Source organism: Lonchura striata, chromosome 1, assembly GCF_050655825.1.
Source record: "Lonchura striata isolate lonStrDom1 chromosome 1, ASM5065582v1, whole genome shotgun sequence".
Taxonomy (NCBI): domain Eukaryota; kingdom Metazoa; phylum Chordata; class Aves; order Passeriformes; family Estrildidae; genus Lonchura; species Lonchura striata.
Genome location: NC_140703.1, coordinates 33,911,028 through 33,928,871, shown reverse-complemented (window position 1 = coordinate 33,928,871; position 17,844 = coordinate 33,911,028). Strand labels below are relative to the sequence as shown.

The window sequence follows — 17,844 nt, the reverse complement described above, 5'->3', positions numbered from 1 at the left end:
ACTCACAATGAAAGTTGAGGACCAAGCTGCCAGGATTTTTATCAACATGGATGAGAGGAGTGTTTTGTGCGTTCTTTCTATCAAATTTGCCGTGAGTGTAGAATATGTAAGTCTTTATAAAATAGATCTGTGATCAGGAACATTCAGACCTTAAGTATCTGACAGTTTCCATTTTGTTTTCCTTTCTCTCCACTAATTTGTGTAGTGGGCTCAGACTTGGACGTGTTGCTGCCTTCTGTAACTATAATGAAACATAAATGTCTGACAATATGGTAGTAACTGAAAGATCATTTTTTCTTCTGTATTTTTCAGTCCTAAAATATCAGAAAGAAGTTATGTTCTGTTCCTTGGAGCAGGAGAACATTCTGACTGTAACACTTCAGCCTGTTCTTAACTACCTTGTGACCTCTGAATTTTTACTTTTTATTTTTTCTCTCTCTGAAGCATGTTGCCTTGATTGATTGATCCCTTCTGGTGCTAAGAAGTCTTGTGGTTTATTGTTGCTTTTTTTTTCAGAACACCTTGTGGACTTGCCCTTCACTCTCACCTGAGAGCTGTTTTGATAATCAATATTGTTGTATTTAAAGAAGAGCACCTATATAGGAGACTGGTGTTGTGTTGCAAGCTCTTTGCTGCTATCCCAAATTTCAGCTGCTTTGCAAATTTCTGATATCTGGTAGAAGGCCAAGGCAGTGCTTTCTCCAGACCTGTGACAAGGGGGAACACGGAAATGAGAGGCGATTCCTGCAGGGAGCCCTCTCTCTTGTGTCTGAAACACATGGGTTGACCTTCTTTCACACTGGATTTCACTATGGGTTTTACAGCTTTATAATTCCCCAGGGAATTTGCTGAGTTTTGTTTAATCTTGAACATATGCAAACCTTGGATAATTTAGCATGTGTTGGGCGGAAATCACTTCATCACTTCAGGCAATCCCCAGAGTTTTGATAGAAATCAGAGCTTCTGGATTCATGTGTTCAGAGACTAGAGTAGGTCCTTAGATTTCATATGGGTTTAGGTGAAAATGCTTAAAATAGCCACTTCTGGGGCATGTTCTGAAAAATCTAACAATTTTTCTTTTTGTTTTGTCCTAGCACCAGTTTTTGAAAATTGCAAAGCCTCTATCCAGTCTCACTCCTCTGATTATTGCAGCTAAAGAGGCAGCCAAGAACAACCATTAAAGTGGTGAAGTCAACACAGTCATCACATCAAGACTTTTAGATGTCCATTTCTGAGACTGAGTTACTTGCCCTTCTCCCCTTCTGCTCCTTCTTCACAGGGGTGTTCTTAAAACTTTGACTCGCCCTGAAGGGTGGCAGAGGCATGGTTCACTGTGTGTGGAAAGGCACACAATGGGACAGAGCTGATCTTACACAGTGAGCTCTCCTTCCATCCTTGTGATGGGGACGAGAGGGAAAGAACATTTTGTATGGGTGAGAAGATCTTTCCGAGAGCGTCTGGACCTGACCTACATGTAGTGAAGCCAGTTTTTTTTCATATTTCTTATGGTGTTTATTTTTTAAAATAATGTGGAGCCTTACACCATGTTTATCTCAGTAAATTAAATCTTTTGCTGGCTGCACTTTGCCTGCTTCTGCCAAGCTGCTGTTACACTGTGGAGGCTGCTCTGTGCTTTGGATGACTGGAGGAGGGAAGGAAGCAGGCAGCAGCAATGTGAACAGCTGTCAGCTGAGAGGAGAACGAGGGAGTGGAGGTGCATCCCCCCTGCAGCACTGCTGGATGCTTCGAGGAAGCATGGATAAAGCCTCTGTGTGCTTCCTGCAGCCATTGAAGAACTTAATTCATGGATGATCTCTTTGCCAAATGGTGTGAACTGCCCCCTGCTCCCTCCTTCCCCCTTTAGTGGCAACTCTACTAGTTAAACAAATCGCAAATAATTGTTGTTGTTCTAGGAAACAAATCACAGGAAAAAAATGACAGAGAGCTCTTTTAGGGTTATTTTATCAGTGCTGTGAGGCTATTTAGACATGCTGCCCTGTGTGATTAACAGAGAAGTTACTATTGTAAAGACAAGACTTGTCTGCAAAATATGTTGAAAACTCTTGTTTCGTAGAGCAAGTCCAGTGGAAAACAAACTGATAATGGATGCTGCTTTCTCTGTGGAGATGCGGGGACACAAATTTTTTGAAATTATGGTTTCTTTATGCTACTGATTCCTTGGGTTGCCAATAGTCTGTAAAACAACAGGAAACCTGGAACTACTAGAAGAGGGACTGGTTGTAAACACTGGGCTTATGTTAAACTGTATACTGATTTTTAATAAAGTGACTGCTGCATTTCTTAACTCGGGGATAGAAGAGAGCTGGAGAATTCACTGTCACCAGACACCTGTCATTGCTCATATGGTCACCAGGTATTTGGATGTGTTGGATGAAGTAATTTAACCTTGTTTTTTACCTCTTCTTCTGCAGCCCTTTGGGATAGCAAGTGGCTCCCAAGGGCCACTTTACACACAGTGAAAATGATACAAAAAATGTGTATTGTAACTGTGGGAGCTGCTTTCTCTGTACTGCTTTGGTCACATATGGGGTGAGTTTAAATCTATTCTGGAGTAACCGCTCATCTTTCTGTTGGACAGAAATTCATTACTTCGTGCTGAGACTTGCTGCTGGCTCAGCTTTCCTCCCTGGACTTGGGCTTTAATTAAACATATTTTTCTGATTTGGCCCCACGGTCCATGACAGCTATTACACTAGCTTTACTCTGTGTAGGTACTTTGTAAGTTCCTTTGCTTCTCAGGGGCCTTCTCCTATTTGTGCTCCAGGGCAGTCACTATTTGACAAAAGGCTGAGAAGTGAAGTCTATTCCCCCAGTTTGCAGCCTCTCTCCCTCTGTGCATGCATTGTTTTTCTCCCAGTATTGTCAAGTTTCCTCTCACAAAGCTTATATCCAAGGATGAATTCCTTGGGCAAAACAGTAGAGCTGCCAACCTGGAAAGGGATATGATCTATTGATGAGCTCATCTGCTTGGAGTTTAGCTGGAGATTGTGGAATGGAAGGCCACTATTCTTGAATAATTCCCTTTGAAAAGGACTTTGTATTCCCTCTGGAAGATGCAGGATGGCATATGTGGGAGGAATGCAATTAGTGGCTAGATCTCTCTTGATCTAAAATCTCATTTGACTGGCAGATTTGACAGTTCACTACTTTTCAGACAGTGCAGGGTTCAATTTGATCCACAATGTGTTTAATGTGTTTGATGTCTCTTTGATTCCCTTCCCCACTCCCTTTTCTGCATCGCACTGAGATGAGAACCTTAATGCAGATGTGCCCTATCTGTAAGCAGGCACAGGAGTTTATTTTCCTGCAGCAAGATTTCTGCTAAACTTCCCCAAACAAGATAGAAAAGGTTATTTTTATATGTTTTATGTTTCTCTTCTGGATCCTCTATCACATAATGAAAAGGGATCAACAGTGTCTGTTTATCCCTCATCTTACAATGTGCTTCTGTCTCATCGACTTCCACATGGACTCAATCATGCCTGGTTTCTGTTGGCTGCTGGAGAGGGATGTTGCCAAAAGTCTTTCTGCTGGGAAAAGCTGCAAGACTGTGCCCATACTTGTGTGTCATCTTGTCCCAGGCTGTTTTGTCCCCTCTTGTGATGGGTGTGTGGGAAAAGGAGGCGATTGCTACAGTGTGCCTAGACCTAGTTTCTAGTTGCCAGATGCATTGTGTTTTTATGTTCTCAGAAAATCCTTAAAAATATTTTTTTTTAAATTGTAATTAGCCTAATCTTAAGAGAATGTGTTTATTTTATTCTAGTTGTTCTGAAATGCATCCTCTCCTCCCCTCTCCTTTTGTGTGAGTCGCCCGGCACCAGCATCTCTGTTGGCTTTTGAAGAGCCCTTCCTGTCTACAGCAAACTCCTGTCTAGAGAGTGCTCTTAAATAGTGACTTTTTTGACTTAAAATCTAATCTCCAGGGCTTATTTTCCAAGAATATTGTTCCTGCTGTTACTTGAAAGTGACTACAACTTGATGGCTTCTTTGGTGCCTTTTTTTCTCCCTAACTTTCTCTTATGCCTGAGTTGAAACCGTTTTTAATCACAGCCCTTAATTATTAATTTTCCTGCTAATATTAAAGTTCTCTCTTCCATATTAGAACATTAAATATTCAATTGTTTTGACTGTCCTTTCAGAAAGCTGATTTCCTTTCTGGGGGATCTCAAGCAATCTTATACCAGAAATAATTTTGTATCCTAAATTTTTCAAAGGGCTTGGTGGAAGGAGAGGATAAAATTCATCTTCTTTTGTTAAACACAGAGAGTTATCTTATTTGAGTATCAATTGGTATTTTCAATAAGACTTTTCCTATGTTTCAAGAATGGGCATTGATTCTTTGTATTACCTTAGCTATTAGGGATTTTTAGGGTTTAAAGGTTTTTTAAACAAACTATTTGACTAATGTCCAAGAGTTTGTGTGTGAGAGGGGTATGGAGACCACGTGGGAAGAAGGCAGGTTATTTGGACAACACTCTCAGGCACATGGTGTGATTCTTGGAGTTGTCCTGCTCAGGGCCAGGAGTTGGGCTCAATGATCTTTGTGGATCTCTTCTAACTCAGGATATTCTGTGAGGCTGAGAGTGAAGAGCCAGGACAGGGATAGTGGGCACATCAGAACTAGCTGGTTGCTGCAGCAGTAGCACACCATCCCTGAAATGTCTTCATTGAATAGATGTGTTTTTAAGGAGCATAAATCTGACTGATTTGTTGCTACAAGCACTTCTCTAGGCAGGCATTATGCTCCTACCAAACTGCTTTCCCCTTTTAAACAAAAGGGGTGCAGGGATTTCTCCAGCAAAGGAGGCTCCTTGAGAAAGGAGGTTTCCATGGAGACATTTGCTTGACTTAAACAATCTGGCTAAGGCTTGAGAAGCGGTTTGGTGGGTAGACACCACATCGACACCACTGTTTTTCAAAGCAGCTGGAGTTGCTGCAGTGTTTTGTTGCCAGTTTGATGCCCCTTTTCAGGGGATTGGTTTTGAAAAAGTGCTGAGAGTGAGAAGAGCCTGGTCAGGATTGTGAGGTGTATAAAAGTCTGACTCAGCTTAGCTTAGTGGAGATGTCTGTTAGTATCCTGATCCATCTGCCTCAAAATGCTGCAGGTCAGTGTAAGTAGGGCACATTTACAGCAGAGTACTGTGCGAGAAAAGATTGCAATGGTCTGTAGTAGGTGCTTGCTTTCTTAGAACCCACCCTTCTTGGCTGACAGCAAAATTGGTTCTTACCAGTGTCCAGGAATAATAGTTGTCTGAAGCCCACTCCTAATTGAGAGCATAATCCATTTGTCTGGTGAATGACAACATCTTCAATGTTAAAATTGTTAAAGGTGAGCTGATTATCTGCTCATCTTTCCCCCATAAAACAGTAAGACTTTTTAATGGCTTCTTATTTCAGCTGTAATAGAGAGCCTGTAAATGTATTTTGGGGTCATAAGCCAACTGGATGGAGCATATGTATAATGAATGCTGTAGGACCTCTTAGTTTTTTTGCTAATGACAACTCACAGTGGCAAAGGTGGGACCTTAGAGAAGCAGCTGCCAGCTTTGACAGAGAATGGCCAACAGCAACAAAACTGCAATGCAGATGGGAGCTGGACAAAAACTTGCTGCCAGAATGAGCCTACAATGAGTAGTGGGAGAGAGACAGAGCTGGTCCAAAGGGTAGGATGAAGCAAAGGTTAATCAATTGCACAGTTGCTGAGGAAATTCAGGGAGTGCCACAGCAGCCTGCTGCATCTCAAGGCAGCAGTGTCTCTGAAGGCGGAGAACAGAAAGGAGCCCGAGAAGGGAAAAGGTGCTGAAAGTGGAGATTGGAGCAGCAATATGGCTTTGAGTCACAGCTCCTGCTTAAGAGCTGGAGCTAATCCAGGAGGTTCACAGAAAAATCACATAATTCAGCTGAGAAGGAAAAGTGGAGCTAGAATGGAGGAGATGGCCTTGATGTACCAAGGAGCTGAAGAGAGAGGCCAGATTTCCTGAATGTGTGAAACGGCAGAAACTAATTTAACACAGGCTTCTGTGGATGACAAGTAGCTCATTCCCTCCTGCCTTGTAGCATCAGTGTCTTGTCTTCTGAGATCAGCTCTGCTTTGGGATCATGTCAGCAGCCACCCAGCTTCGGTCTTGTGTTTGTAAAGAAGGCTTTTTGCTCTGCACCTACTGATTTCTGACTGCAGCTCTCTGCTGTTGGTAGACGCCTTTGTGTCATGTCCCACCTGCAAATATGGAGGCTGTTGCAGTTTTAAAATCTGCTGGGTAATGTACTTCTCCCCATGCTGCCTTGGCATAACTCCTGTACTGTACTGCTGGGTTTGTATAATGTGCCAGGTCAGCTCAGCCATTTTAAAAATAAAAATTGAAACCTGATATAAAACCTTGATTAATTATTTGTTTCTGCTTGACTGCTGTTTCAATGATCCTTGCAGTGATAGTAGAAATGAACGGGGGTGCTTGAAGGAGGGGTTGTGTTTCTCTGACCCATCTTAGCTTAAACAGATCTTATTTGATTGAGCAAATTGACTACAGTAAAATCTGTTGCAGCAAGTGTGACTTTCACCACTTATTTTAACTTGTTTGAACATAGTTAATATTCTGGAGAGCAGGACCTAGAGCACAGCTCAAAGAAGCAGAGAAGGAAGCTTGGATGCTTGTTTTCTCTGCAGATGATGTTCAGTGTCTGAGTGTCTCCTGGTCTCAGGAGGAGGAAATCGGGGTGGGTTTGAGATGGGTATGTGCACTCATCTTCCCAGCATCACTTCTTTGCTTTTAGGGTTGGTGCGATAAGGCTGATGAGAAGAACAGGAATTCATCATACTGCCTGGGTATCCTCTGGCCTGGATGTTTTACTCTGAAGTCTGAAAAGCCCAGCCTGGTGCTGAGAGGTTTCTGAGGTCAGCGCCTGTGGAATGTTGGGGTGAGGAGCAGCAAGAAGCTCTGACATGCTCCCATGAGTCAGCTGGGTGCTGAGCCAGGTTTTAGAGAAGTCACTGAGAGACAAAGGAACACCTTGAATGGGGGACCTGACCAAATAGAAGAAGAAATCAGTTTGACTCCATAAAATCCCCTCTGCCTACAACAGGTACTAGAGCTGAATGCTGCTTTCCATCCATTGCTTCTCCAGGTCTTTTTCAGAAAGCCAGAGGAGATACTCATCAAGTTGTGTTTTACAAAGATGGGGGCCCCGTTGTTTGAGCAAGAGGAATGTTGCAGCTCCACTGGCAGGGATTTGGGGTGTTTCTCTTTGCCATGTTGTGGTAGCATCCCATGCTGGATGTCCTTGTCCCATTAGAGAAAAGAAATATGACTGGGCCAACACCACCTCTCCTTCATAGAATCATAGAATGGCTGGGGTTGGAGCGACTTAAAAGATCCTTTAGTTGCAACCCCCCTGCCATGGGCAGGGGCACCTTCTACTAGACCCAGGTTACTCAAAGCCCCATCCAACCTAGCCTAGAATGCTTCCAGGGATGGGGCATCCACAGCTTCACTGGACAATCTGTGCCTGTGTCTCACCACACTCACAGTGAAGAATTTCTTCCTAATATCCAATCTAAAACTATTTCATTTTGAAGCCATTTCCCATTGCCCTGTCATTCCATGCCTTTGACCAAAGTCCCTGTCCAGCTCTCTTATAGTCCCTTTAGGTACCAGAAGGTCCTCTAAGGTCTCCACAGAGTCTTTTCTCCAGGCTGAATAACCACCCTGCCTCCAATGCTTCATCAAGCAGGGTACCAGGAAAACTTTGCTCAAGGTAATGTATGTTCCCTCAGAGTGCCCCTAAAAATACTACTGGATTGGTGTCTGGTGGCTCTATCCCCTACCCCATGGAGGAGGCATAGTGTATTCTAACTAGCTACCACAATCCATGATTTCTGGGGAGAACTTTATTTCTTGGTTGAGTTGCCCAGTAGTGGATGGGGCATGGGAGGTATTGGACAATGAATGATGGCAAGGTTTTAAGAAATTGTTGATGTTGATTTAGTGAAGTATAACTTGTCTGAAGACTCTTCAGAGCCTAAGGCAGCTCTTCTTAAAGGTACATTCATAATCAAATTTAAAAGCAAACAATTATTGAAGGCCTATTTCATAGCTTAATAGCTGGGGAGTCAATTCTGGATATGGACACAAGGTGATGATGCCTTGTGTTAGATCAGCTTATTTATGGAGATGGGAGAAGGGGAGGAAAGACAGCAAAAAGCTTTGGGGAGCCAGACACAGAAAACTGGCAGCTAAATCCTAGTGGGAGCAGTTATTCTCTGTAACCGAATTATATTTGTTTATTTAGGAGTGAAATGGGGGAATAAGTGGTAAGAGAAGCCATACCCTGGCAGGTGCAACAGAGGTGATGGGCTCTTTATCACATGCTGAGAGACACTGCAGCTCCTCGAGCAGAGGATGCTTTGACTGGGTCCCCTCATTTTCTAGCAGCATGCAGAAGACTTCCAAGTTTTGGTTCTCAAGCTCATCTTTGAGGAGGATCTGTAGCTTGAACACGGGCAGCAGGTAGTTGGCTAGGCTTGCCCGATCCTTTTTCATTCCTGGGGCTGTGATGCCCTCTCCCGGCAGATGCGCTGAAAAGTCCTTTCGTGTTCCTTTTCTGTGAGCAACGTAAAAAGGAACTTTCTGTGTTTCTTTTGGAGGATGCACGCTGAAGGCAGCCGGGGCACACAGGCATGGATAAGAAGATCATCCTGACATGGAATCTTGGAATCTGGTGTCCTGTTCCCTTGTGATCACCCCATGTTCAGCTTTGTTCCTCTCTTAGGTTGCAGCAGTTTTGGTCAGGCAAATGTCTCCCCCCAGACCATGGGTTATGTGTGAGCCCTCTGCTCCCATCCCAGCACGGGTCCCTAATGCTCAGCGACTCCCCTGTGCTTCCTCCAGGTCTGGTGGGACTTTCTGCTGGGCCAGACCTGCTCTGACGGGCTGGTTAAGCCTGGTAAAGGAGAAGGGGCTCTGCGCCGCAAAGGCTGGCAGGGCTGAGAGAGGCTCCTGGGCAGAAGCTCCTCCCCTGTGGATGCGGTAGGGCGAAGTGAGCCCCGGCTCATCCCTCATCCCACACCTTGCACCCTAAAGCCACTAGCCTGCGTAAATTTGGGGTTAACAGCTCCTGTGGCAGTCAAGGGCATGGTTGTGCTGTCCATGTGTGCAGCTGTAATGGTGTCCAGGGCTCAGGTGTGCCTGGATCATGCTTTGGAGGGCAGCGGGCAGGTAAGAATGCTCTCTTTTCTCACCAGTGGAGAGTTGAAATGCTCAAAGGTGGAGGGGGGAGTGAGTCTTGACTGGCACAGGGGGCAGTGAACTGGGGGGAAACTGTTCCCTCAGTCACACTCCTCTTCATTCTCCAGCCTCATGGCTGCATGAACACTGAGTCCCTAGATGGGAAACATCCACTGCTTTTTTCTATTCCTCACATTTTCTAATCACTTCTCACTCAAGGTCTTTGTGTTTTGTGTCACTCTGAAGCCCCCCCCAGACTTTGGGAACAGCCCAATCCAGGGACACTGAAAATTGTCCCATCTCTTTTGCACCATGAAGAATCCACCAGGTATGCCTAACTCAGGAAGGACCAGCATGAGATGAGTGGTAATGCTGGGACACAGAAAGATGGCAGTGTTCCCTGAGCAGGCACCAGCCAGTTCAGGTCCCCTTGCACAGGGACAGTGGGTTCGGTGCTCCCAAGAGGTGCAGGAACTTTAGGCAATGCCACCACTGGTGCTTGTGTGCTGAGGAAGGGGTCTCATTGATGGTGGGTCCCACTTGCCCATGCCATCCACCATGTGAAGGGTAAGAAGCACCCAGTGAGTTCTCTGGACCTATCCTGGTGATGACAAGTGCCACAATTGTAAGAGCCTGAGTGGTAGGAACCATCTTTGCTAGCCCAAAATGGGACAGCAACTCTGAGTCCCCACAAAACTCTTTGCTCAGTTTTCCAGAGGGTGGTTTATTACCCTGGGATAGTGGGGGATCTTGCTGCAACATCCCTACTGAGGAGAAGCAGAGTGTCCCCATTGCTCTTGAGAGAGGCTCCATCAGGGCAGGGGCTAACGCAGAGCTCCAGGCTCACCGAACAAAGAGGAGGAAGAGGCAGCACAGAATAGCTGCCCATGTGCTTAAGAAACAAAACTCTGAAGTGCTTCACTCCTGAGGTCTGTCACAATCCTCTCTCACCATTTACCACATTACATTTCTTGGACACAGAAAAATTTGGCCAAGGGATGTTTTATGACACCCTTCTCTTCCTCACTGGTCTTTGCGTGATTTTCCCCTCTGGAAGTCCCTTGGCTTCTCAGGGTACATCAAGCTGTGTCCTCCTGGGTGTGCTGCAATCCCCTGATTTCTGGACAAAATGATGCTATTTCTTAAAGGACAGCCACAAACTATGGAAGAGTGAGGACTGTCCCTTTCTCCCTTTAGACAAGGCTGCACCAGCTCCAGCAGCAGCCAGCCCTGCTGTGGGAGAGCGGGCAGCAGAGCTGCTGCAGCAACAGCTGTGAGAGGCAGAGTTTGTCCCCACCAGCTGCTTTGATGACAATATAAAAGCTCTCTCCATCCACTCAACACAGCCTGTATTTATGCTTGTTCCTTACAGTCAGGCTCTTAGTATATCTGCCTGGTTCCCTTCCTGCCCACCTGAGGGATGTGGCTTTCCCAGAAACGGTGCTCAGAGCCTCTTGTTGAGCCCCAGAACTTGGAAGGACTTGCCTGGAAATTTGGCATGCATGAGGTGCTTTCTTGCATTTATATTTTGGCTCTTGGTGTATGTTTTGTATTTGGTGGGTTGCATATCCCAGAAGAAACTGCCACGTCTTGGGCTCAGCTGGTTGGACTTTTCACCATTATCCAAAGCCACTGCCGTCCTTGGGAAGGAACAGCAGCATTTCTTGGGAGCAAGTGCATTTGGAAACAACTCTGATCAACCCAAGCAGCCTGTGTTAGTGAAGGACAGGTCCCAGGATGCAGGAGCAGGTCCAGGTTTCCACGGAGGCTTGCCAGCATCCTGCTGCTCCCCATTTTCACTGTGCCTCTACTTTACCCTGAGTCTTCCCACACCAACACTTTGGGGGGAGCTGATGCTCTCCTTGTTTCTTTTGTGTCAGTGTGTGTGTCAAAGGGTTCAGGCTGGGAGAAGGCAAGAGGACCTCGCAGCCTACCCCTTCCCCTGCAGCCTCATCCTCTGGGGCTTAATGTAAAGTTGACTGGACATCTTTATTCTTGGACATGTTGTGTACTGAAGGGCTGGAGGAGCCTCTGCTCTCCTGTGATGGGGCTTGGAGCTGGCCAGGGTCCCTTTCTTCCCTCTCAGTCCATCCTGTGTGCCTCCAGGGTCTGATATTTCTGCTTTTTGGTGGGATACTACTTGTTGAAAAAAGCAGATGCTGCTATCCCCTGGCTATGGGTCTGAAGCTTGGATCAGTCAGGCCACTTCCTTCTCCCCCCACCTCCCTTATCATTCCTGGAACTGCCATAAACTGTGCAATTTCTGTCATAGATCTTGTGGGGACATCGTTACCTGCATGAATCCCTGCTCTGAAAGTTGAGCTGTTCCTTGGGCAAATGTGCTGTGTGGGATGTTGGGCATGATGGGGACACACACTGGCCCCTCATGCTGCCAAGGCAGTGTGTTGTGAGAGGACAAATGTCCCAGGGTGAGGAGGACTTAGGGTGGGAGGGTGTGAACATTTGTTCATTACCCAGCAAAAACCTTCATGATGTGGCTGGCAGCTGGGCAGGGACACCATCTCCACTTCTGTTTGTGCCATTTTTGCCCTAGGTTGATCTTCTCTTGACACAGAGGCAAAACTCACTGGGTTCCATGCTGACCTGCCCTGCTCTCCCCTTGGAGAGGATTTGTACAGCACCAGTCCCTTGCAGATATTTCCTTTATGAACTCATAATCTCCAAGGCTGGCCTTGCTGGTGGCAGGGCTCCGGCAGATCCTTGCTTGCCTTTATTCTCAGTTTCTGGCAGGTCTAGGACAATGAATGGAACACTGGGTGAGGATTTTGTGCTTGAGATAAGCTGGTGAACTCTGAGCTGAAGATACTGAAGCCAGAGCAGTATCTGCCCAGCTGATCAGTCCTTTGCCAGGTGTTTGGAGAGCAAACTGATGCTGAATTCTTTGCCTCTCTATACCTGGAAGAAAGCAAAACCATAGAAATATTTTAGGGCAGAGAATAGAGATATATGGAGGTTTGGGTTTTTTTAATTTTTTTTTTTTGGTTGGTTTTTTTTTTTTTTTTTTTTTTTTTAGGAAGTAAGACTGTGGTAGTGCTTCTAATAAGTCTTTTCATTTTCAGCCTCTTGCCTCTTACCTTCACTGAAGGAGACTCAGTGATAATGTTGCTAATGTTGCTCAACCCTGTCCCTTTACCTTCATGTAACTCTTGGGGCTCATCCACACTGTGAAAATGGAAGAATGGCAGCCTGAATAGGGATGATGGTGAGATGGTGAAGGCCCTTCAGAACTTATTTTTGGGGAGTTGCTGACCCTGCTACTGTCTACAAAGGCAGAGCAAAATGCTCTGGCTGTCTGTGCTTTCCACTACTCCTTAAGTCTTCCGGGCCACCCCCGTGCCATGCTTCCCCTTGTCTTGGACCTTCAGGACTTCAGTGTGGCCTCGTGACAAAGCTGGGCTCAACACAGCCCAAATACGTAAGGAGAAAAATCCAGTGGATCAACTCAGGAGATTAAAACTGCAGGGTACCTGGAAAAGCTGCTGCTTCCTAAATCTCATTAGTGCTACCAGTCTTCCTAATCTCACCCTTTCCTGCCCTATTTATCAGATTTCCAGGAATTAGTTCATAAAGCAACTAATTTTTCTGGAGGCTCACACACAGTCCCATGCATTTTTACTCCAGACAGCTAAGTGCTAGCTGGAGAGCCACCAGCAACAGAACCACCTGCTTCTACCTTCATGTCTTGTGGTTCCTGCATTTATTTAATTCCAATTCTCCCAGTTCCACAGGAAGAGTGATGTTATTTTAGGACCAAGTGCTAAGGAAAGATTAGCAAGGCTGTTTTAAAGTGGAACTCTTCTATGCCTTCTGCTCATCGTTAAGTTTCGGAGGGAACCAGGCTGTCATCTCTATAGCTCAGCTTCTAATGAAAAGTTTATCTTTGTAAAGTGAACTGCACAAAAAGTGCTGGACCATCCTTTCTGCCCATTCTTGCTCTCTCTGTTTCCAAGGGTAGTTTGCTGATTTTGCTTTTGAGGGACTCCCTCATCTGTCTTTACATCTAACAAGAAAAACCCCAATGTGGGAAACCACAGGGATGGAAAAACTGTACCAGTGATGTTTTAGAGAGCCCTCCAGGGCTGGAGGGGATGTTTGTTTAGCTTCCATTGCAGTCAAGAGCTTTGATGGAGCAGGAGGAGTTGCATGAGGTTGTGTAGCTTCTTATCCTGAGAAACTTTATTATGGGATTTTGCCTCTCTGAAAGCCCAGGGTGCATTGGAGGTTACAAAATCCAACCTGCTTTTGTTGTACAGACCTGTCCCCTCTCCCCTTCAAAGGAAGTTATAACTCTAATAGGATTTAGATATTAAAGCCCAAAACCATGCAAAACCCCAAGTAAAATAAGCAGTTTTGCATCCGGGGTTGCTCAGAAATCTGGTGTACTGAATTCCTGCCTGGGGCTTACAATCGTGGAAAATATTTTCATGGAGGAAGTTTGGGAGTTTTAATTCTGAGAGTCAGCGATGACACATCTTCCTCAGATCTCCTTTGGGATATTTCCTCAAACCCCATCCTTTTGACACTTAATTCCACCAAGGTGGGATGTGAACATCAACCTCTCTTATTCTGGGTGGGCAAGGGATAAATTAATCCATCCCAGGTTTGTCCCCAAGTCGCGGGTGTCTCCCAGAGCCATGCCGTGAGCAGCCGTCTGCGCCCCATGGTGAGATTTTAATTTCTCTAGCTTTGGGGACTGAATTTATTAAGCCTCCCCTGGCCCCTCCTCCCGTGGGAGGGACGGCTCCAGCAGCCTGTCTAATACCGGGTGTCACCCGGCGGTGCCACCATTCGCATCCCGGAGTGTCACAAGCCGGGGACGCAGCAGCGGAAAGCAAAAATCATCCCTCCATGTGCGTGACGGCGCGGTGAGTTACCTCCTCCCTCCGAACTCTCGGAGATGCTCCTGCCTGCTGGACTTCACCCCTGCCTCCTCTCCCTGCTTGCCTTGGAAGTTAGCACCGAGCTGGCCAGATTTTTTTCACTTTTCCTTTGTTACCCGTGGGTGTTTGAGCGTGTTGGTCGGGATGCGACAGCGGGGACTGACCCGGCTCCCGCCTGGGCTGAAGAGAGAAACGAAGCGCAGGGAGCCGGAGAACAGGGAGAAAGGATAACAAAAGGGGAGGCAAGGGGGGATCTCTGGTAGGTTGCTGGGGAGGAGAAGGTGCTCAGCAGTCCCGCTTCAGCCGGGGGCCGTGCTGGATGAGTTGGCTGTGACCTGTTGAGCCGGGATGAGACGCGAGCGGCGGGCGGCTCCGGGGGTCGCCGGGGCTGGGGCAGCGGTGGGAGAGAAACGGCGGCGGAGCGTTGGCAATCCTTGGGATAAAGGGCTGTTTCCATAGTAAAAGGGAGAAAGGAGCCTCTCTCTTTCTTCCCCGGAGCTTGCCTAGCGTGTGAACGGGGAGCTTGACTCGGGAACAAATAACCCGTGAAAGGGTAACATCTGGGAACAGCTGTAAATAATCACGATTTGGTTGGAAAGGCTGGAAGCAACACCACAATCCACCATCTGCCCTGATGCTGCAGTCACCCTGGGAGCTCTGATGGGCAAGTGTTTGGAGAGCAGCTCAGTTTGTAGCTGAAACAGGATTTGACCCTGGCTTTAGGCTGCTGTTGTTGTTGTCCAAATGTCCATTAGCAATGAAAGAGAGGAATTTTCATTTCTAAGAAAGAGTGAATTTTAATTCCGTATCAGGCGCTCAGCAGATGTGAACCTGGGGACTGGAACTGGAACAACTTTAAGTTGCAAAGTGCAAACTTTGATTAGCTAGAGGTCCACCCCATGGTGTACACTTCACTTCTACACTTTCTCTAGGAATCCTGACCTCACAATGCAGCATCTCTCCTGATAAGTTCTGAGAGATGATACCAGGTGGAAGGATAAGAGAGAACAGAAATAATTTCCTACAGATTCTTCCTTAAAGATTTTAGGCTGCATTTAACAAGAAGAAAAGGCATAATATACCATGAGACCAGCTGGATTTTAATTAAAAATTGTTCTGAATGTGAAAGGAGACAAAGCTGTCACTTCCTTTATAACTTTACTATTGAAATGTCTAAAAGTTGTGCAAGATTTTCAGGGCAATTTGAAATCCTTGCAGAGAATACAAACACAAAGCTTGTTCTCACAGCCAGTCCTGGGACTTCTTTACACCATGACATTGGACCAAGGAGGTGAGCAAACAGTGTCTTTATGTATAATTTCTGTTGTTGGAAACACAGTTCTTTAAATTTAGTTGTGTCAGCTTTTTAGTGAGAATGCCTGCAGCTCACAATATACCTCTGTGAAAGTTGTTACTGTACAGCTCTGCTTAGTGTGATAAAGTACCAGCTAAAATAAAAGAGAAAGTTGTTGTTTTTTTTTTTTTTCTAGAAGTTAGTGGCCCTTTGACAATATGACCTTTTCTTTGCAAACCCAGAGGCCCTCCTTCAGGCTAACTTGTGTGCGGACACTTTAAGAAGCTACCACTTACCAGCTGAGACCCACGTGCTCCAGTGTGGAGCAGATCCTGCCCGTTGGCAAAGCCCCAGTTTGGTGGCTTTTGATGGGGACAGGCTGCAGGGAGCTCTGCAGTGGTCATTTCCTGCAACACCATGCACATGTGCAGCAGCAGCCTGGCTTTGGTCCAAACCTGACTCCATGTCTCAGGATAGCTTATAGGAAGTTTTCATCCTGGAGTGACCTACTATGTGTTGATTTGTAGAACTGCCCCAGAGACCTCTGTGGTGTGCAGCAAACAGGGGTCTTGGGTTATGTTTTAGGTGAGCAGACAGCATAAATAGCTGGGAGAACATCCTTTGTGTTACAGCTCTTACTGAAAGGAAAGAGCTGGTGTGAGTAGAGCAACTTGGAGACCTGACCTGTGATGTACCCTGGGCTGTGCCTTCATGGCAGGATGAGTCCTGAGGGTGCACAGGCTTGGCTCCATGCTGCACCCTCTGCTCCAGCTACAGACACATGGTGTGAAGGAACTGAGCAGCCAGCCTGCAGGTGCTCCTCTCTTCAACATCTTGTTCTCATCCTGTTCTTCATGTGCTGGACACTGCTCTCCCAGCAGCATTCAGTCAGGACTCACAGCTGGCTGCTTTTTGGTGGCTGAGGGCTTGGCATTTTGTGAAATCCTGGTAAACAGAGAGTATCTTTGGTCATGTTCCTTGTTATTCTCCCCACCAGCAGGACATTGGCATTTGCTGCATTTTTTCTCTCTCCAGGAAAAGAGGAGGGAAGTGGAAACAGTGATATTTCAGAGGCTTGAACAGTAAGATGTCCCTGCCCATTGCAGAGGGTTGGAACCAGCTGACCTTGGAAGTCCTTTTCAACCCAAGCCATTCTGTGATACATTGATTTTATGAACATGCCTGTGTTATGGTCTCATGTTGATCCTTTTCTCCTGTCATTGTTTGCCTTGCCAGTCTTCATGGTGTCTCCAGGGAAGATGTTGTGTTAGGCACGGTGCAAACCTAATATCAAGGTGGACTCCCCATGCTCATGGCCCAGGTCCTTCCTGGTGACTGAGCAGTTGTAGCCCATGTGAGTGCACAAGCAAGAGAGAGATGAAAAACCCCATCCTGGGACTCATCCCCTGCAGGTCTGCTGCCAGAGGAAGCTCTCCTGGGGCCGCCACAGCGTGCCAGCTCTTTTACTTCATCAACACTTGCAAGGAAAGGTGGCAGGGTAAGAGGTTAGCTGTGGTGGTGGTGTGCTATAAAAGCAGCAGGGAGCACGAGAATAGCAGCAGGCAGGGAAAGAGGGCAGGGCTGGGGAATGAGTACATGTGTGAATGAGGCTGTGGCTGCTGCCTGGGGGGGCTGTTTTGACGTCAGCTCCAGTTTTGGGTGCAAGAAGAAAGAAGCACATATCTGCAAGCAGGGCACAGGCCAGGAGCAGCTTGAAGCATTGCTGTAGGCCTGCTGGAGTCTCACTGCTTGTGCAGAAATGCTTTAGAGTCAGTCCCTGCCTCGCTCTTCTGCTTCTTTTCTTCTGTTCTCCAATGCAACTGTGAGCAATTCCTTGTTTCTCCAACTTCCATCTGCTCCAGTTAGGCTGGAAGGTTTTCAACCCCAAGACACTTCTACAGCACTGAGCCTCTGTGACAATTACAGGTCCAGTCCCCTCTGCTCTGGAGCCCTGGCAGCCACCACCAACTTAGTCTGGTCCTTTCGGCTGCTGCTCTTAATCACTGACCTCACTTTGGAAGGTCTCCAGAGTTGGAGAAATAAAAGACACTTTAGAAAACAGGGAGGGGGGAATTGGCAAAAGCAGTTGCTTTTTAAAGGACTACTTATTTCTTAAGATGTACTTGCTACTGATTAACCTTTGCTCTGTGATTGCTTTAATTGATTCATGCCTCAAAGCCGTCAGAAAGGTTCTGTGGGGTCATGGTGCCTGTGTCCTAAGTGCTCTCTTTCCCTGCAAAGCTTTTAAGAAGTTTTTCATTGAGCACAACACAATCCTTGCAAGAAATTCAGGTGAATGACACCAACCCTTTTATCTTCTCCATCCCTCTGATTTTCCAGCCTTCATCTTAGTGCTTTGCTGCTCTGACCTCTTCCTTCCTTCCCTGCTGCCAGTTGGCAAACCTGT

The 17,844-nt window shown here is 46.4% G+C and overlaps 2 protein-coding genes across 36 annotated transcripts in view; both read left to right on the top strand.

The window, feature by feature from the left end:
- The window catches only part of PAK1 (p21 (RAC1) activated kinase 1), a 76,065-nt gene extending 69,669 nt beyond the window's left edge, over positions 1-6,396 (top strand). For all 34 annotated transcript variants that reach the window (XM_085574261.1, XM_085574324.1, XM_085574359.1 and 31 more), the window contains one exon: positions 1,095-6,396. In XM_085574261.1, the coding sequence (XP_085430387.1) occupies positions 1,095-1,181 (87 nt within the window). In that variant the 3' untranslated portion in view covers positions 1,182-6,396. The remainder of the gene's footprint in view (positions 1-1,094) is intronic.
- A 149-nt stretch (positions 6,397-6,545) lies between these two features.
- The window catches only part of GDPD4 (glycerophosphodiester phosphodiesterase domain containing 4), a 45,615-nt gene continuing 34,316 nt past the window's right edge, over positions 6,546-17,844 (top strand). For both annotated transcript variants that reach the window (XM_021533931.3, XM_085574193.1), the window contains exon 1: positions 6,546-14,128. The gene's annotated coding sequence lies outside the window, so the exon portion shown is untranslated. The remainder of the gene's footprint in view (positions 14,129-17,844) is intronic.